Raw genomic sequence first — 20,479 nt, 5'->3', positions numbered from 1 at the left:
GGCTTGGGTTAGATCTAGATTGCGTAAAATTGCAGCAAAGTTGTTAATTTTTAATCATTGTTGGCTAGTTATCACTATCGTAATCGTAAGAGTAGATAATTTTCCCACAAAACAAAGCTTACAATCAAACTTGATTTAAATTCTTTTGACTTATAATTTGGATTGCTTGAAGCGGGAAAAAAAAAGGAAAAAATTATTTGCTGAACGTGTTAGCCTTTCTCATACAAAATTTGAGATGATATTTCAGTAATCAGATATATATATATGCTTAAAACATGATAAAGCATTTGATAAAGTCACGAATAAAATAATGCATATTCTAACAACTCAGCGTCGACTAATCGTTCTAATGGCAAACATCTTAAACTCCCTGCACCTACTCCAGATATTCAGTAAAAAAATCATAAAACATTAATTAATATATTTAAATTTTGTATGATGGGATAATAACGTCGAATCCCCAAATTTCAATAAAATTACAATAAAGATATAATTTTGAAAATTTTAAAAACACGAGGACCTGTATGGAAAATAATGTTAAATATGTATTTGGTTGTCTTTTATTTTGCGATAAGGGACCTGATTGTTATTGCCCATTGTAGAGTATAATTAATAACAAATTAACAGAAGTATCTGTAGCGCGCTGTCTCTGCGTCTCTTCCCAAAACCAAACCCACTGTCACAGCTGAAGCTCACTCATACAACGCAACGGTTGCTAATTTATGGCGCTTAAAACGCTCACAACATTTCTCTCCCCGCTCTCTCTCCCCCACCACTTCACAAACTCTACCCCTAAATTCCTCAAAACTTACACTAAACCCACTCTCATAGTTTGCAAATCAACGCTCTCACCCGAGACCCAATTCGAATCCGACGGAGCCGGAGCCGCCGCCCCGACCCGCGGGGACCGGTTCCTTGAGCTCCAAAAAGCTAAGGAGGCTTCCAAGGTAGTCGTAAGAGACAGTAAGAAGAAAAGGAAGAAGAAAGATAAGGTTTTGAAGGTTAACTCTGCCGTTGCTTCTTGTTACGGCTGTGGAGCTCCGTTGCAGACCTCGGAGTCGGATGCTCCGGGTTATGTTGACCCGGATACGTATGAATTGGTATTTTAGCTATTGCTTTTGCTGATTTTGTTTATTTGGGATTTTTTTTTCTAATGAGGTTTTGTTAATGAATGTGGGAATTTGAAGTTAAATTGATGTTAGGGTGCTTACTAGATCCTTGTGTCTTGACTTGCAGAAGAAGAAACACCACCAGCTTAAAACTGTGCTTTGTGGGAGGTGTCGGCTTTTATCCCATGGACACATGATAACTGCGGTTGGAGGAAATGGAGGTTACGCCGGTGGGAAGCAGTTTGTTTCAGCCGATGAGCTCAGGGAGAAGCTGTCTCACTTACGTCGTGAGAAAGCTTTAATTGTTAAATTGGTTAGCACTATCCATCTTTTAACTCTTGGTTTATGCTTAAAAAAATCTGGATAGTATCATGAATTAATGAAAATAGGCATACGATTCCAAATTTATAGCTTATTAGCAATATATCTTGAAATTGTTGATCTGCTGTATGTTATGGTTAGCACTACTTAAGAGGTTCGTCTAATGTTTGTGGCTAATGACATTTAGGTTGATATTGTGGACTTCAATGGCAGCTTTTTGGCTCGTATACGTGATCTTGCTGGTGCAAATCCAATAATATTAGTTGTGACCAAGGTAATCATAATCATATGGGTGATTCCCTATTTTTTCCTATCAATCTATGCTTTATTCCATGAAATCTCTCAAAAAATTCATGCTTTAGTTTCAACTGTTAGATTGATCTTCTTCCGAAAGGAACAGATTTTAATTGTGTTGGCGATTGGGTTGTAGAAGCTACAACAAAGAAGAAGCTTAAGTAAGTTTCGGCTCTTAGTCCTTGCTTCTTGTATGATGTACTTTTCTGTGATCTAACTGAAATTCTTGATGGTAAAAAAGAAAATATGTTGTGAACCCTGGGTATTTGGTTTCTAGGCTTTAGTGATTTGAGTCTTATGTAGCAGTTTTCAAGTTTCCATAAAAAGGTTATGAATTCTGAGACTTTGTGCTTATTTTTTGCAGCGTCTTGAGTGTTCATCTCACCAGTTCAAAGTCTTTAGCAGGAATTGTGGGAGTTGCATCAGAGATTCAAAAGGAGAAAAAGGTTCTTACTACACCATTATTACATGCACGCATATATGTGGTGTTTCTTAATGGTTGTTTGTGGGAACTTGCTTTTATTTTTTTCTCCTCAGTAATACTCTTTGGCTTGCATGTGTGAATTGTAGTTTTCTTAATCGACATTAACTGGGGTTATATATATATATATATATGGTTCCTGTATACCCCACACCAGACTAAATTATCCCCTAGGAATTGGACCCTTGACCTCTTACTTGTACTGCAATAGGCCAAACTAACTTGACTATCCCGTGGGGATAAAGATAATATCAACGGCCAACTAAACTCGACCAAAGACCTCAAGGTTATAGTTTTGCACCTTACAACACTAGGTTAAGCATGAACTCAGTCAACATTGAATGGATATTTGTTTTCACATAGGATTCTAATTCTGTAATTACTTCTTTAGATTTACCGTGCAATTGATGGAAGAGCAGTAATCTATACTTCTATCAAGTGTTTTCCTGTGCTTTCCCATATTTGTTCCATTATCTGCAAGTTTATGTGTTGTCTTTTAATAATTTTACTCAACGAATTCACTTTTCATCACAACGCACAAATAATTCTGAATTCATTATCCTAGGATTAAGCTTAGGTGTTGCACGAAACTGTGATTTTCTTTGGTTTTTAATGTAGACTTTTGTTGTGCAGGGGCGGGACGTTTACATTCTGGTTAGTAACTTTCTGAACTGGAGGCTTCCTGCTGGTTTGTGGACTACATTATGAAATTTTTTTGCTTTAAAAGTGGGGAAAGAGTCAGACTCTACTTTATTTCATGTGGAAATGGCTTCATTCTTGACCTAGATTTATTTCTGTATTTCAATACTCTCCTTTCCCGACACTCTTCTTTCCAGAAGAATTAGAGCAAGTGACTGTTTGATTGGGGAATATTGCTTTACCAGAAATTAAATCTCCTTGAAGACCTTCTGCTTCTAAAATCGATTGTTTTATGAATTATTTTCCGATTCTCAATTTCCATCTGTATAAACTTTATATAGCAGGAGTTGAAAATGACTGATATCTTCCTGTTAAATTTTGGTTTCAAGATTGTTTGTACTTTTGCTTTGATTTTGTCAAATTTTAAATCATATCATTTATGAAGGGCATGTGTGATCTCTTAATAATTCAAGTTTACTTCCAGGGGTCAGCTAATGTTGGGAAGTCAGCATTCATCAATGCATTACTCAGTAAGTTATTGTTATTTAACGCCATGTGAGACTATGTTCAACATAATGGAATAAAAGAAAAAGAATATATTAGATTTCTTTTTCCTGAAATATTTTGTGTACTTTATTTTATTATTTTGGCCTAGATTTTGGAGAAAAACTCGTTCTAAACGTGTTTTGAGTTTTTGTTCTGTTTCTTTGGTCTATATTTGCCATTTATTAGCTTTGACTTGTAACTTTCAGAAAAAATGGGAGAAAGGGATCCAGCTGCTGCGATGGCACAAAAGTACAGGCCAATTCAATCTGCTGTTCCAGGAACTACCTTAGGTCCAATTCAGATTGATGCATTTCTTGGTGGAGGGGTATGATACTTGTGTTTGTGCATATTCTTTTGTAAATACTACCTCCTCTTTACGATGTTAGAATTCTTGTCTGCAAATTGTGTTGGTTGTTTTGTAATAAGGTTTACCCCTTAAAATTTAAGATTGGCAAAGTTATCACAATGGGGGGGATGCCTGGTAATCTTGTAACTTTTATGTATGTATCACACATATACATGCAAATAAAAAGGATTGGTAAAGGTTTGTTAATTTATTCTTAATGAATTGTCTCCAACCAACTTCTTCCTGCAGAAATTATATGACACTCCTGGAGTACATCTCCACCATCGGCAAGCTGCAGTTGTTCATGCTGAAGATTTACCTGCCCTTGCTCCTCAAAGTCGGCTCAGGGGTCAATCTTTTGCTGTATGTTCTTTTTCAAATTTTCATAAAGATTTTACCATTATCCTCTGTGCAGCTGAGATTTTTCTTTCTTACACCCTTGATTCTTAGGTGATCTCTGAAACGGAGACAAACAATGAATTTAAATCCCATGGCTTAAATGGGTTTACAATATTTTGGGGAGGACTTGTCAGGATTGATCTCTTGAAGGTCTTGTTCTTGTAACTTTGCGATTTTTCTGATGTTGGACTTGTTATGGATGTTTTTCTGCCTTTCTGAGTCCAATATGCTCTATTTTGGTTTTCAGGTCCTTCCAGAGACATGTTTGACATTCTATGGACCCAAGTCATTGCAGGTTTATATGGTACCGACTGATAAAGCTGATGAATTTTACCAGGTAATCAAAACACTCTTCTTTCGTGATGATAAAGTTAACCACCTCCTCTGTTTTTCCTCTCTCGTATTAGTTACAATGAAAAAGTTAACCATGGATTTCCCTTTTCTGGGTTAAGGAATTCCTTTCCTTTCCAATTTATTGAATACAATTTGGTGCCAGCATCATGCAGAATGAGTTTTATAGCTAAAGGCTCTGGCAAGCTGTTATCTATTTTCCCTCTAAAGCCATGAACTTTTTAGCTGATTAGTTTTATGGTTGCTGGCTATTCGACGATTGAATTTGCATCAGAGCAATAGCATCTGTTATTGCGCTCATTTTGTGTATCTGCCCATTATACTTTCACAAGTTTCATGAACTTTATCTTTGTAAACTAGCATTTTCTCTTATTTTATATGAAATGCTGTATATGAAAATTTAATTTTTATTGTCTCAGTACCCTTGGTCATAGCTGTAGCAATTCGATATATGTTTTTTTTTCTCTCAATTGAAATGCTTGCCTGTCTTCCTATAAGTGGATTAGGTTTCTCTCTTTTCTGTCCCTTGTGCTATTTGTATAATCCTGCATTTTTCATGACATCAGAGATGTTCAATGAATTCTTGCAGAAAGAACTTGGTGTTACGCTGACACCTCCGATTGGAAAACAAAAAGCAGAGGGCTGGAAAGGATTAGATACAGAGCGTCTATTGGAAATAAAATTTGAAGACACGGAGAGGTAGAACTGAATTTACATTTTTGTTAAAGATTAGAAAAGTATTTGTAGTGCAGTAGGTAGTGATATGTATCCAATCTCTGTGTATTTGTTGCTCACGAGCAAATTTCACAAACTGATCCTGTTAATACTTTGCCAGACACTGGGAAAGTTTTTATTTACTTTGGTTGGTTGGTTTGTTCAGGCCTGCTAGTGATGTTGCAATTTCTGGTCTGGGATGGATTTCTGTTGAGCCTGTACGCCGATCCATCAGAAGCTCTGATATAAATTTAGAGTCAACTTCTGGAGAACTGCATTTGGCTGTCCATGTCCCCAAGCCAGTTGAGGTGTTTGTTCGGAGTCCAATGCCTGTGGGGAAGGCCGGAGCAGAGTGGTATCAGTATCGGGAATTGACCGAGAAAGAGCTGGAAGTAAGACCAAAATGGTATTTTTGATGCCGAGTTCTTTTACAGTCTATTTGTGTATAATCCATTTGTATTGTTGGGAAAAGAAAAAATATTTATTGTATCATACACAATTACACATATATATTGAGGGACGAGAGCTTGCTAAGAAAATTTGCGAGTTCTTGAAATTTTGCGCGTAGAAATCAGAACTGCATGCCAGAGATTTTAGAGTGATGTGGGCAGAAATCGAATGAAATTTTGCATGTAGCTCAGACGTTTAATTATTATCATTATTATTTTTCCTGAATTAGTGAATTAGCTCAAATACGCTGGCTGATTATAAAATGAAAGTTCAATTAATCGATTGTCTGGAAAATAAATAAATACAAAGTGATACTTTCAAAAAATAAAAATAAATTCAGTGATTTCAATTTATTTTTAAAAAAATTGTTCTTGATTCTTTTTTGAACTACGTTTTTAGATATGAGCTAAACTGTTGGCACACCCTTTCAAAATTCTTTTAAAGCCCCTCACTTTCATATTTACAATTTTAACCTTAATTGAATGAAGAGACATTAATTTCAAATCCCTCTTTTGAAAAAAAATTACTGTTAATATCCTGACACGAGGCTTTCCTTTACAAATAAACATTAAGATTGGCATCTGACTAATATCTCGAAAGAACGATGTGAATGAAAAAAAACAGACTAATATGGTATAACTTTCTCCGTGAAGAATTGGAAACTTTGATTTTATTCATCATTATTTTGTGTATGGGTTCTCCAATATAGATTTGGATATTCAATGAAAATTAATAGTGGAAGAAGATGGAATTTTTCATTTTTGTTGTTTGTTTCTTTGTTTTTTTTTTAATACCATTATTTATGCTTTGCTAATTGCAAGAAAATCATTTTTTTAAAGTGCCAAATAAATGAGATAATGGTAAACTAATTTGTCTATTTATTTGAATCATTAGTGAATAATAACAAAGATTTTAATGCTACCCGGAAGGTGAAAGAACAATTTTAGATTAAACTTGAAAAAGTTTTGTATATAGAGAGAGAGATGGTCAAAATCTTCTTGTTTTTTTTTTGGGGACACGAGAACAAGCCCATTGTGAAATTAGAATGGTGCTGTTAGAGTTAGAAATTGTTTTAATTTTTAATTATTTTTAATGGGGTTTCTTAAGAATAGGGGTTTTTGAGGATTTTTGAGGGTTGACCATAGCACCAGTGTTTAGATATTTAGGTGGCGTTTGTTTTTTAACTTAATGACTTAAAATGACTTAACTTAATTAATTAAATTAATTAGAGTTGTTTATTTTTATAACTTAATGAGACTTTTTAGATAATTTTAACTTAATAAAATAAGTCAATTTTTTGATTTTTTACTTAATGGAGAAATCTGAATTAAGTCAATTACTTGCTAATGTAAAAAATATCCCTACTTTATAATTTATTTTTCATGTTTATCCCAAAACTCACCCATAGTCCATATAAATTTATCCCACATAATAATCTCATCATTAGTTTTACTTATAAATGTTAAAATATTGTGGTATTTAATATATTATTTATTTGACATTCAAATTTAATAAGGATACAAATGTAAAAGTACATATTTTAAATTTTTTAAGTTGAAAAAAATAATTTAATACTTATTTTTTCGAGATTCAAATGAAAAAAAAAAATATTATTTAGATTTAAACATTCAAATCTATTCAAAATTCAGACTAATTCAAATCTATTCAGATTTTAGATAAAAAAACAAACGACAACTTCCTCTACAATAAAAAAGAAAATCAGTTGCAGTTGCAGGCCACTGGGCCATTCATTAAAGCCCAGTTCAAAGGCGCCAATATTAAACGTCATAATAATTTCAAAAATTAAACACCACAAACAAAACCACTTTCCCGCTCTTCGATCTTCATTTTCATTTTTCAACTCTTGACAAAAATCCGCATCAGCGTCCGTGGCAAGCAATTACTACTTTCAAAAATTGAAGAAATTTCTTCCAAATATTTCACTACTCATCCATAAGGTTCAATCTCTGGTGCCGATTCAACTCACTGAGATTAGGGTTTCATACTCGGAGACTCTCAACTCACAAACGCAGTCACTTGAATTGGCTGCTTCAGTAGCTTTCAAGGTAAAGCCAATCTTTAATCTTACGGTTAATTTCTTTGGTTTTCTCTATATTATCATCAATTTCAGTAATTGAGATTTTGTACAGTCACTTTGTCTTCGTGGTTACCGTTTTACCTTTTATATTTGTTTTTTTTTTCTAGTGATTGGAAAAGATGTACATTAAGGAGATTTGTTTGGAGGGGTTCAAATCCTACGCCTCGAGGACGGTGGTCCCGGGCTTTGATCCATATTTCAATGCGATAACGGGTCTAAATGGGTCAGGCAAATCGAACATTCTAGACTCGATTTGCTTTGTTTTGGGCATAACAAATTTGCAGCAGGTTCGTGCTTCAAACCTTCAGGAGCTTGTGTACAAGCAAGGCCAAGCAGGAATCACTAAGGCCACTGTGTCAATTGTGTTTGATAATTCTGACAGGAGCCGGAGCCCACTTGGTTACGAGGACCATCCAGAGATTACAGTCACTCGACAGGTTGGTTGTGTATATGGTGACTCCTTGCAAAATTATACTTACTAAAGTTTTTATTGTTTCAAATATCCATTTGTGATATATCCAAAAAAAAGAAATCCATTTTTGATGTTTCATAAATTGTTTCTCTGGCATTTCTGTTCCATAAATTATAGTTTTTTATTTTTTATTTTCTGAGAACAGAAGCTATTTGATTAGGTGACATGAAAGTGTAGTCATTTCATTAAAGAAGTTTGAATCACACCAATTACTACCTTCAAAGTATATGAGTGTTTTTGTCAAAATGTTTGAATTTGTTGACATAAATGTATGACGTGGCTTTGCTTTATTGGTAGATTATTAGTTTGGAGTTTGAGCATATGTTGTGGTGTTTGCAAAGAGTAGAATAAGATTGGACTTCATATGTTACCAGTATTTCATCATTAACTTAATTTTTTTTGTTGCTATTCCGGGGTAGATATTTTAGCCCATGCCATTACACTAACTAGTTTTGTTGTGCTTGGGTGTCACATGGAATCATTGTGTTATATCCTGAGAAAAAACGTGGGAGCTGTATCATTTTTGCACTGTTATAAAGCCATGAATGAGAAATTGCAGTTGCCATGGTGCTTCAGTGAAGATTTTTCTATTTATGTTGAGATGTATCTTCTTACTCTGCAGATTGTGGTTGGTGGAAGGAACAAATATCTGATCAACGGCAAACTTGCACAGCCTAGTCAAGTCCAAACCCTTTTCCATTCAGTCCAGCTTAACGTTAATAATCCACATTTTCTCATAATGCAAGGTCGCATCACCAAGGTTTTAAATATGAAACCACCTGAGATTCTATCCATGCTTGAAGAGGCTGCTGGGACAAGAATGTATGAGACAAAGAAAGAGGCCGCGTTGAAAACACTTGAGAAGAAGCAGAGTAAGGTTGATGAGATCAATAATCTTCTTGACCAGGAAATATTGCCTGCTTTGGAGAAACTAAGGAAGGAACGGACTCAGTACATGCAATGGGCTAATGGCAATGCTGAATTAGATCGACTTAGAAGGTTTTGTATTGCTTATGAATATGTCCAAGCTGAGAAGATCAGAGACAGTGCAGTTGGTGAAGTGGATCGAATAAAGGCAAAGATTGCTGAAATTGACTGTAATACGGAAAGGACAAGGTTGGAAATACAGGAAATGGAGAAGCAAGTATCAAATTTGACTGCTGAAAAGGAAGCCAGCATGGGTGGGGAAGTAAAAGCTTTATCGGGAAAAGTAGATGCACTATCGCAAGATCTTGTGCGCGAAGTATCTGTATTAAATAATAAGGATGACACTCTCAGGAGTGAGAAAGAAAATGCTGAAAAGGTGTGTCTCTCCTCACACTATCACTTCTTTTAGTATTTTTCTTTCAGCTCTGTATATTCCTCGACTAATTGGTCTAAACTTTGGTTTTATCTTCTTCATTCCACCCTCTTTGTTATTTGCTTTTAGTACGTTTGATCCTACATCTTGATTTTGCTAGATTGTTCGTAATATTGAAGACTTGAAGCAAGCTGTAGAAGAGAAGGTCTCTGCTGTAAGAAAGTGTGAAGAAGGAGCAGCCGATCTCAAAAAGAAATTTGAGGAACTTTCAAAGGGTTTGGAGGAAAATGAAAAAGAATACCAGGTAAGGGGAGTCCTTATAAATGTTTGATTTTTTTTTTTTTTTCAACTCCATTGACATTTTAATTACTTTGGATAGGGGGTATTAGCTGGTAAGAGTAGTGGAAATGAGGAGAAATGCCTTGAAGACCAGCTAGCTGATGCCAAAGTTACTGTTGGGAGTGCTGAAACAGAGTTGAAACAGCTGAAAACGAAAATAAGCCATTGTGAGAAGGAGCTGAAAGAGAAAACACATCAGTTGATGTCAAAGTGTGAGGAAGCTGTTTCTGTAGAGAGTGAGCTGAATGCAAGAAGAAAAGATGTGGAAAATGTTAAACTAGCATTGGAGTCAGTCCCATATAAAGAGGGCCAGATGGAAGCTCTAGAGAAGGTTTACTTGCTTCTCTGTTTCACCTTGACCATTTGTAGGGTTGAAAACTTATCTTATGGGTTAAATTCACTTTTTGAATCATATATTATTTTCAGGACCGTGCATCTGAGATGGCAATGGCGCAGAAGTTGAAAGATGAAATCCGGGATCTTTCAGCACAGTTAGCAAATGTGCAGTTCACATATCGCGATCCTGTGAAAAATTTTGATAGGTCAAAGGTGAAGGGTGTGGTTGCAAAACTTATTAAAGTAAAGGATAGCTCTACTATGACTGCCTTAGAGGTGAGAAATGAATATCATACAGTTAGTTTAATAACCTAAGATAAATTCTTCTAACATTGAGTTAACTTGCAGGTGACTGCTGGTGGAAAGTTATTTAATGTTATTGTAGACACTGAAAGTACTGGAAAACAACTACTTCAGAATGGTGACCTTCGAAGGAGAGTAACAATTATTCCTTTGAATAAAATTCAATCCCATACTGTCCCTCCCAGAGTTCAGCAGGCTGTTGTTAGATTGGTTAGTTATTGCATTCACTTGGGCCTGTGATTTAAAGATAGTAAGCCCGTTTTTTACTTTTTATTTTTCTATTCATTTTATCCTTGTATATGTAGGTTGGCAAGGAAAATGCCGAACTTGCACTTTCTTTGGTTGGTTACAGTGACGAATTGAAGGTATGCTTCCTTATGCTGGTTTATCGTTTTAAACCCGACCACTTTATGTTTCTTGATATCTGCTGTTACATATATGATTCGTATCTACAATATTTTGGTGTTTTGGAGCAGTAGTTACAAAGTATTTATTTTGTGCCATAGCAATTGTGGTCCCGGAAATTGGAAGTTTTATGTGGTATCATCTTATTAGTCTGTAGGGATGTAAATTGGATGAGTTGAACTCTAAGTAGCTTTTGTACTTTGTTTTCTGTAATACCAGAATGTAAATACTGATAGCTACTGTTCTGTTTTGACTATTATTATCTGAAAATTGATTCACATTGCAGACTGCCATGGAATATGTTTTTGGTTCAACCTTCGTTTGCAAGTCTATTGATGCAGCAAAGGAGGTATGCTCATCTTTGGAAATGCACTCTTTTGATGTATTGTCTGCACCTCAGATTCTTTCGTAGTCAATGGTGCTCATATTCATTATTTGTGCTGTAGGTAAACCTATGAATTATGCAATTTAGTTTTTTATGTAAATGATTGCGAGCCAATATAGTTGGAGAAGAAACTATACTGGAAAGAAATCATCTTAAAGCGTGTTTGATGATCAGAATTTACTTGTGCTTTTTCCCTTTACATCAGAGTCTTAATATTTGGTTTGAAATAAGAGGAATTTGAAGCATGGTTTATTCAAAACATATGCCTTTTCTGAAAAACTAGTTTTGGGGATAAAATGTGTTTTGTCCATATGTTGGACCCCTAGGTATATTTGCTCAATTGGTTTCAAGAGTATCAAATATATTCCATTCATTTGAACTTGTTTATGAAATGTAGAGCTGCCACTTTGTTGTGTATTCGGGGAAAAAGAGTCTGTTCTGTTTTAAATATGAATTAACTGCCTCATAGTTGTCATGAATATTTTTTCAGGTCACATGCCACCGTTATAATAAATTCTTCTTTGAGCTTAGAAGTTAGGACCACAGGACTTATGAAAATACTGCTTGTTTATATGTCTGGAATCTCATCTCTCACAATTGGTAACCTGAATTCAATACTCACTTTGTCAGAGGCAAGTGATGATATTGTCAGAACCTTGTAAGGGGAATAAGCATCTGGCAAAGCAATTGTGGAAGTCAGTGATTGGGTGACTTTTTTCATTTTGCTATCCTAAGAACCATTATCTTATAAATAATCCTCCTCTAATATTATGTTTCTGTGTACATAGTGGACAGAGTCTCCTTTTTCATCGTCACATAGGCCTCTTTTGCTTGTTAATGCATGTATAATGACCTGAACTGTAATATTTTTTTGCAGGTTGCGTTTAGTCATGAAATTCGTACTCCCAGTGTTACTCTTGAAGGCGACATATTTCAACCAAGTGGCCTTCTAACTGGGGGAAGCCGCAGGTAAATACTCTTCTCGATTTCTTTAATTGGAATTTTCATAGGCATGCTTCTTTGCATTGTCGTAAGTGGTTTTTCCTTTTTTTTTTTCCCATTCCACCTTAGATATGACATGGTGGTAAATGACATTTCAGAGTTTTTGAAGTGTTTGTGATTACTTTGTTTTATTTGACACTGTGGGATTTCAATTCAATTACGATTCCTTTGAAAATTCAGGTGTTTGCATGCACTTGCTAGCTGTAAACCTTTCAAATTAATAATTTATTGTTGCAGGGGTGGTGGTGATCTGTTAAGGCAACTCCACAGATTAGCAGAGGCTGAATCAAACCTTGTAATACATCAGAAAAGGTTATCTGAGATTGAAGCAAAGGTAGCAGTTTCTTCTTTCTACCAAATAAAGGGAAGGAGAATAATGCATCTCGTGCTTGTAAAAATTAATTGCTTTCGGAATAGAAATTGTTTGGTAGCTATTATGTCTCTGTTTACTCATTTCTTGTTAACTGGAAGTATTTGTACGAGTCCTTTAACTTATCGTTGGCATGGAATGATAAAGAGATTTAAGTCCAGGGCTATTGGTTCGTATTGAAGCTGCTACATTCATGTTTTCAGTATGCTTATCTTAGTTCTATGTTCAATTTTGTGCCATGTGGTAGCATAATTGTTCGCTTGAGTTATGGTTAATTCTATTAGTTATGACCCATCATTTGTGAGAAGTTTCTGCCTCTGAAATTTCTGTATTTGATGCACTTGGGCATGCCTGTTTGTTTAACTTCATATTAGAAATATATTGAATATAGTCCATTCATTTTTTTTATTCTGGACAACTTAATTTACCTGTCACAGTATTTATTCCTAGTTTTTGTAGTCTTCAACTTGTTCATCCAGTTCTTCCATGGCAAGTCAAGTAACTCATTTATTGTTCATATGAACTGAATTGTGTGCTAAGTTTAGAATTTCTGCAGTAACATGATTGTCAACTGAGGTCATGGCTTGTGAACTTTTGTTCTCAGTTCAAGCCATACAGTGGTTTGGAATTGACATTGCTGGGTATTTTAGGTAAACAAAGAACATGCCTGCATTTGTAAGATTTTGACTGTAATGATCCATCTTTTGTTTTTGTTTCTTAATAGTTGATAGACATAATTGATCACTGACTCATCTTTACGCTGTGCAATAGAATACGTTCTCACTGTTTTTTCAGTAACATTTTAGCTTATTTTCTTATCTTGACATTCAGATCAAGGAACTCTTGCCATTTCAGAAAACGTATATGGACCTTAAGGCACAGTTAGAACTTAAATTATATGACCTTTCATTATTCCAAGGCAGGGCTGAGCAAAATGAGCATCATAAGGTTTCCATCTTTTCTCTCTCTTTTTGTAACTTTTACCCAATGACTACTCATCAGCTGCCTTTTTGTTCTTGCAAAATTTTGTTTTTCATGTTTTTCTTTCTGTTTCTAAATCTTGTTTTGTGGAAATGTAGCTCAGTGAAATAGTAAAGAAGATTGAGCAAGAGCTTGAAGAAGCAAAATCTTCTGCCAAAGAGAAGCAACTTTTGTACGAGAACTCTGTTAGTGCAGTGTCAGTGCTTGAGAAATCAATCAAAGAGCATGACAACAATCGAGAAGGGAGGCTGAAAGACTTAGAGAAAAAGATTAAGGCCATAAAAGTCCAAATACAGTCAGCTTCAAAGGATCTCAAGGTAGGGTTTGATACTACTGTGCTTACAATGAGATTGCCTATAATATCTTTTGCCAGCTCATTTGTATTCTTGTTGATCTGTTTAGATTCTGTTCGATATTTTGCTTTGTATTAGAAAGTATCATTCCCTACGCCTGTAATGTGGGCTCTTTTTAGTGCTCCCATTTATAGGTATTCTCTTAACCAATCTGGCACAAATGAATGTTTACTTCATTTTGACCATACTATAGGACCCTATTTGGTATTGAGCTGAGGTGGCTTAAAAGTCACAGTTCCTGTAGAAAAAAAGCTGTAGTTATGAACAAAGTTGATAGTTTATGGTAAATTTGATTTTTAAATAATAATTTTTTAAAAAATGACAAAAATATTATAGGTTTTCATCATAAAAAAAAAAGAAAAAAATGACAAAAATATTATAAATTTTCATTATACGAGATAAGAACAACTTAGCTCCCAAACCATAGTCACAAGTGTTTATAAAAAATTTCCAAATAGGGCCTATAAGAGCTCCCAAACCATACTCTTTGTTTTCTCCAGTATTTTACGTCTCTTTTGAAATTTTTATCAATTTTGGTTGTCAAAGAGCTCTTATATAGATAGCAGTTATTATCAGTGTAGTGAAATGATGCTCTAATTAATCCATGCAGAGTATGGGTTTGCTCACTTTTACAGTTCAAATGCCTTAATTTTTGAAGAACGCTCTTGATTTAGGTTTCTTTACTTCACGTTCAGTACCAAAACATGATTTCTGATTGTAACACATCAATTTCATCTTGTATTACTCTAGTCAGCAACAATTCTTTCATATTTGTATGTCTGATTCTTACTGAAAAGACTTTGATGGTTAAGAATGTGATGGTTCTCAATAGCTGTTGAAGTGTTGTCACATTGTTTTGCTTGCTATTAGGGGCATGGGAATGAAAGCGAGAGACTTGTTATGGAGCATGAAGCAATTGTAAAAGAACATGCTTCTCTAGAGAATCAATTGGCTTCAGTGAGGATGCAGATTAATGGTCTCACTTCGGAAGTAGAAGAACAAAAGAACAAGGTAAGTATGGGTATTTGAAGGTTGACCTCTATAGTGGAAAGTGATTGCAATATCTGTTTCTGTTGCAGGTTGCTTTCACACGGACTAATCATGATCAGGCACAATCTGAACTAAATGCGATAAGGTTAAAGATGAAGGAATGTGATTCCCAAATTAGTGGCATTCTCAAAGAGCAGCAAAAACTTCAAGACAAGCTTGGTGAGGCAAAGCTTGAGAGAAAGAGGTTGGAAAATGAGGTAATTTTGCTTATTACCCTGAATAAACTTCTCTGATGATTTGAGACAGTAAATTATTAGATTTGCAATTTTCTGTAATAGGTAAAACGGATGGAGATGGAGCAGAAAGATTGCTCTACAAAGGTTGACAAATTGATTGAGAAGCATGCCTGGATTGCATCTGAGAAACAGCTATTTGGAAGAAGCGGGACAGATTATGATTTTGAATCACGTGATCCTTATAAAGCAAGGGAAGAACTTGAGAAACTGCAAGCTGAGCAATCAGGGTGTGTGACCTTGGAAATTTTGAAAGTACAAGTTGTCTATAAGTCTTATATTATCAATATTACTATTGTCTTTTATGAGCCTGAGAGATGATTTCTTTCCTTTTTTCCCCCTTTTCATTTTCCCTTGTATGAAGGCTTGAGAAAAGGGTGAACAAGAAAGTTATGGCAATGTTTGAGAAAGCTGAAGATGAGTACAATGATTTGATGTCGAAGAAAAATATTATTGAGGTTTGTGCTCAGATTTTTCTGGACATTGGTTTACGTTCCCCTACCTATGCTTATTTTATCTTTGCACAGAATGACAAGTCCAAAATTAAGAAGGTTATTGAAGAGCTTGATGAAAAAAAGAAGGAAACACTAAAAGTAACTTGGGTTAAAGTTAACAAGTGAGTTTGCTTCATGCTAGTTGCCTTTTTTCTGATTGGCCTTTATTTGATAGTTGCTGACAATTTATTCGTGTCGGTGAATCTTCACTTCCTTAGGGACTTTGGATCCATCTTTTCTACTCTATTACCAGGCACAATGGCGAAGCTAAAACCTCCTGAAGGCGGCAATTTCCTGGATGGTCTAGAAGTTTGTGTAGCATTTGGAGGTGTTTGGAAACAGTCCTTGTCAGAACTGAGTGGTGGTCAACGATCTTTATTGGCCCTTTCTTTAATTTTGGCACTGCTTCTCTTCAAGCCAGCTCCTCTTTATATACTGGATGAGGTAACTAAGCTTTTTCACCATGTTTTGTTTACTCCTTGATCATTATGCTTCCACTTAAGTAGTTGAATCTAAATGCCTCTGATATATATTCTAAACTTATGCCTTTTGTAGGTTTTTTGGTTTAACTTATGAAACTGCAGTGGAATTTCCGAAAAAATGTCATCACTTGTTACTCTGATTCCAGAAAATTGTTTAATTTGTTATCCTGCTATATAGCACAATAACTACATGTCAAGATGATTCAGTTTATTATTGCAGACCAAATATTGAGTTGAATTATGAATATTTCTGTTGAAACAATGCTTAATCCAAACTCATGCAAGAATTTTGAGTATATGAAGACTGTCAATCAGACAGATTTCATGAAGTTCTGGATGAATCTTCTTTTATGTTGGTTTTTTGTTAGAATGCTAATTAAACATTTGTTGATTTTTTTTTTTTTAAAAACTTTGTAATGTTTTTGAAGTTGTCATTGTTGCTCAAATGCACCACTGATTGTTTTATATTGAGTAAACTTGGACAAGGACCAATTATTTGATTGTTGTCCTTTAAAGAAGGACCTTTGGCATTTAAGTTTCTCATGTTCGTAGCCACAAAATCAAGTAAGAAAGATAATAATCTGGAGAACAACAAAATTAAATCATGGTGTTTTAATAGATTGAACACATAAGATATTTTCTCGTTTGAATTCACTATTGAACTATTCTATTATATCTTTCTTATTTGATATTTTGAGTGATTCACTGTTATGAGATGGATCTTTAGTTGGTAAATATTCTTGTGGTGGTTGGCAGGTTGATGCGGCTCTTGACTTGAGCCACACACAAAACATTGGGAGAATGATCAAGACTCACTTTCCGCACTCTCAGGTCTGAATATGATTATTTTCTTTTCAATTTCTTTCTCCATTATGTTTTGAACTAAAACTTTTGTATCAAAGGAATAAAGGTTAAAGGAGTTGTGCAGAATGACCTATGTCCAATGGCATGTTAAGCGTGGTAGAATGAGAGTAGCCTGCTTCTCTGTAGCTTGGTCTTTGTTATTAGGGAGGAATGGTAGGATCAAGGACTGAATATGAATGGTTCATATGTTCATGGACAACGGGATAAAAAGTTAGTTGAAATTTCATGTATATTTTGCTGACTTCTTTTGGCTTCGTTGCTTCACAGTTTATTGTGGTATCACTGAAAGAGGGAATGTTCAATAATGCCAATGTTCTATTCCGGACAAAATTTGTGGATGGTGTTTCTACCGTTCAGAGGACTGTTGCTACTAAGCAGATTAAGTAAAAGCTTTGTTCAGTTGGGTTCCATCGGTAATAGATCTATATCTTTGAATTGCTTTTGTTCCCACTCTCTCCTTTGAATCACTTGGATTGTTCTCCATGTCTATGCTAGAACTCTGTTTGGTGTATGCTCCTATTTCCTTCATCTATTTCCCAAAGCTTTTCTTAGGCAGACATTTTTAGATGAAATGACATGTTAAAGCATTATTTCTCAGATTTGTCTAACTCTTGCCTATTGAATAAATGGTAACTAAGAGCTGAGAAGATCCATGTATAAATTAGTAATGCCTCAATTTGGTTTGGCTAAATTCTCCATTTTCTGATAGTTATTTACATCAAAAGCTCTATTTAGTTAGCTTCTAGCAGTTGCCTCTCAAGGAACAGCTTTTGGAACTGCAAAGTGTATTTTCGATTTGCATTTTTGCTTCTTTCTCTTTATGTTTGTACTTTTCTGCTGGTTTCACATAAGCAATGTTCTGAATAATCAAAACCTATGTTTTTTTTTTCAGATTATTTTTGCATGTCTAGGCAATCGAAAGTGTTGAAGTTACCTATGCTGTGAAGTAACGCGATTGAAGCTGATGACTCGTTAAATACATAACTAACAACGTTTTGTTTGCATGTCTGCTCACATATTGCTATTAGTGTACATAATTGATTGCTCTGTGTTATGCACTCACCTTGTAGAAATTTGGACTTGTGATCTGTTGTATTACACATTTGATCCATCTGTTTCCAGTTTCAGCGCAGAAACTGAGCAAAGTAATAGTCCAAATTTTGGATTTTCCGTGTGAAGACAAGTCCTATTCAACTGATAAGTTTGTGTCAATGTTGAACATTGGCCTGTTTTATCAAAATTGATTGGGTCATATACTAGAACTTGGATGCTCTCGTAATTGAATTGTTTAGTGCCCATAATCAAGAATAACTAGTAATCGTTCCCACAGCTGACTTTTGATGTGGGTACCAACTGATTTTAAAATGTAACGAGTTTAATTTCTGATTTTTCAAGTCAAAGATGCTTAGTGGAATATGTGCCCCCACTCATTAATATTTGATTTGAACTCTTGCCGCTAGCTGGTGTAGATTTTCCACCTATGTTTGTTAAACTTTTGGACAGTAATCGAAGTAGGGATGGTAAAATTTGGGTCCTAGGTCGGGTATGAAAATACAGACCTGGCGACTCTCATTAATATTTGATTTGAACTCTCATTAATCAACTGAATTCTATATTCGACGATTACATTTGAACTCCCATTTTGAACCATCGCAGATAAATTATTGAGACAAGTTGGTACCATTCCTGAGATATTGTTGTGAGAAAAGTCCAAAACCTGAAGCATTGGTGAACTGCAAAGTTTTGGAGTCACACTTCCATTAATATGATTGAATCGTAACTGAGAACAACCAGTTCTAGTAGATTATCACCTATGCGCCTTTCCTTTCAAGTGATTGTAAGAGAGGTTTAAATGATATAAATAAGGAGATAAATCCTAAAACCAAGTGGGAACAATATCTGAAATTCCAGTATTAGAGATATCCAACAAAGACTAATTTTTTTTGACTTTGCAGCCATTTTGGAAAACGAGGTCTTAAATTACAATTTGACAAACTTACGAAACTCAAATGGAAAGGAAGAAACCAATCAGGACTCAAATTGAGAGCCAATGAATTACAAGAAAAACCCAAGATGGTCAATTTCGAGAGATTTGACATGTGAGCCTCAGAGATCATACCTTCCAAAGAATTTCCTTCCAGAGAGAGTCCCTCTAGCATGGAAAGGCGTCCCATGCCTTCACTAAGTGTTCCATTTAATCGATTGAACCCAAGACAAGACTTCCCAGCAGAGGAACCCAAAGTTGGCTGCTTTCCAAGTCCAACTCAACTAGTGATGAAGGTCGACAAAATTGTTTAGGGAAAGTACCATTCAGTCTGTTGGAAATATCCAATTCTTTTAAGGATGAAAACTCTGTAACGCCAGGTAATGACCCACTAGGCATGTTGTTCTGTAACATGAAGCTCTGCAATGACTTTTTGGCACAACCTGCAGAGAAATTGAGAAACAACTCCGGCAGCTTTGCAGTATGATTGTTTTCATGAATTTTTAATGTTTTTAGACTACACATATCTCCAAACGACTTTGGAATTCCAGTAATCTGATTCTTAGAGAGGTCAAGATCCATCAGAGAAGTCACGTTAGAAAAAGCATACTTCGGACGAACAAGGGTGATTGGAAGAGAGAACTTTGAAATTCCAGTAATATAGTTCAGAGAGGTCAAGCTGGCAAGAGAGGTCATGTTCCGGAATGCATAGTCAGGAGTAGGACCTTGTAATTGGTTATTAGAAAGGTCAAGATAGACAAGACTCTTACTGATGTGGGACAAACAATGGTAAGCTGAATTTGAAAGACCACATAAAGAGAGATGAAGGTGTGTTAATGATGATGAAGAAGAATTTACCAAGGAATGGGATCGATAATTGATTTTTGGAGGAGCAGATGAAGATAAATCCAATTCTCTGAGAGAAGGAAGTCCAGTGATTACTACTTGCAGCCAATCCGTCGCTTCCCTAAGGTCGAGGCTTGTTAATTTATTATGATAAGAAAGCCACTGATCAAATTTGCGGACACGGATGGCACTCAATCCAATATTAATAGATTGCAAGTCTGCGAGGTTTCCAAGCTGATATGGAATCCTGCCTCCGAAATTTGCATCAGAGAGATCTAGGATTCTTAATTTGGTGAGGGAGGCAATGAACTCCAGGATTTGAGTTCCTCCAAAATCGTTGCCACTCAGGTGCAGATAGTAGAAGTGCTCCAATACAAGCAGTGAAGAAGAAATGTTACCTGACAAGTAATGTGTTCTAAGATCGAGGGGCGACTACATGACTTGTTTGGTTACTACAGTAGACACCTCTCCATTTGCATCAATCTTCCATCCTTCCCCAAGAAGACAAATAGCCCCATTCATCTTCGAGACC

General features: G+C 35.4%; 2 protein-coding genes across 4 annotated transcripts; both read left to right on the top strand.

Moving 5' to 3' along the window:
* Window positions 1-651: 651 nt before the first annotated feature.
* LOC18031494 (NO-associated protein 1, chloroplastic/mitochondrial) lies at window positions 652-5,767 on the top strand. 2 transcript variants are annotated; one of them, XM_006421587.2, is made up of 13 exons: window positions 652-1,100; window positions 1,237-1,422; window positions 1,618-1,704; window positions 1,806-1,885; window positions 2,089-2,170; window positions 2,839-2,859; window positions 3,329-3,374; window positions 3,597-3,715; window positions 3,986-4,099; window positions 4,187-4,285; window positions 4,383-4,472; window positions 5,076-5,185; window positions 5,367-5,767. In XM_006421587.2, exons 1-13 carry the CDS (start codon window positions 723-725, stop codon window positions 5,614-5,616), a joined length of 1,662 nt encoding a protein of 553 aa, XP_006421650.1. In that variant the 5' UTR covers window positions 652-722; the 3' UTR covers window positions 5,617-5,767. The 2 variants fall into 2 exon arrangements, with proteins under 2 accessions (XP_006421650.1, XP_024047897.1); XM_024192129.1 differs by lacking the exon at window positions 5,076-5,185 and having other exon boundaries at window positions 5,367-5,426.
* Window positions 5,768-7,471: 1,704 nt separating this feature from the next.
* On the top strand, window positions 7,472-18,533 carry LOC18031733 (structural maintenance of chromosomes protein 2-1). Of its 2 annotated transcripts, XM_006421586.2 has the most exons (22): window positions 7,472-7,716; window positions 7,856-8,185; window positions 8,843-9,523; window positions 9,681-9,824; window positions 9,900-10,190; window positions 10,286-10,471; window positions 10,544-10,708; window positions 10,804-10,863; window positions 11,190-11,252; window positions 12,166-12,257; window positions 12,528-12,624; window positions 13,492-13,608; window positions 13,740-13,958; window positions 14,865-15,005; window positions 15,074-15,241; window positions 15,323-15,507; window positions 15,642-15,735; window positions 15,805-15,893; window positions 15,990-16,215; window positions 17,010-17,084; window positions 17,385-17,530; window positions 18,010-18,533. In XM_006421586.2, the coding sequence occupies exons 2-21, from the start codon at window positions 7,868-7,870 to the stop codon at window positions 17,502-17,504; spliced, it is 3,531 nt and encodes a 1,176-aa protein (XP_006421649.1). In that variant the 5' UTR covers window positions 7,472-7,716; window positions 7,856-7,867; the 3' UTR covers window positions 17,505-17,530; window positions 18,010-18,533. The 2 variants fall into 2 exon arrangements, with proteins under 2 accessions (XP_006421649.1, XP_024040252.1); XM_024184484.1 differs by lacking the exons at window positions 17,385-17,530; window positions 18,010-18,533 and adding an exon at window positions 17,156-17,210.
* Window positions 18,534-20,479: the final 1,946 nt, after the last annotated feature.

This window comes from Citrus clementina, unplaced genomic scaffold (genome assembly GCF_000493195.1).
Source record: "Citrus clementina cultivar Clemenules unplaced genomic scaffold, Citrus_clementina_v1.0 scaffold_9, whole genome shotgun sequence".
NCBI classification, from domain to species: domain Eukaryota; kingdom Viridiplantae; phylum Streptophyta; class Magnoliopsida; order Sapindales; family Rutaceae; genus Citrus; species Citrus x clementina.
This window is presented reverse-complemented; position numbering and strand designations above follow the sequence as displayed.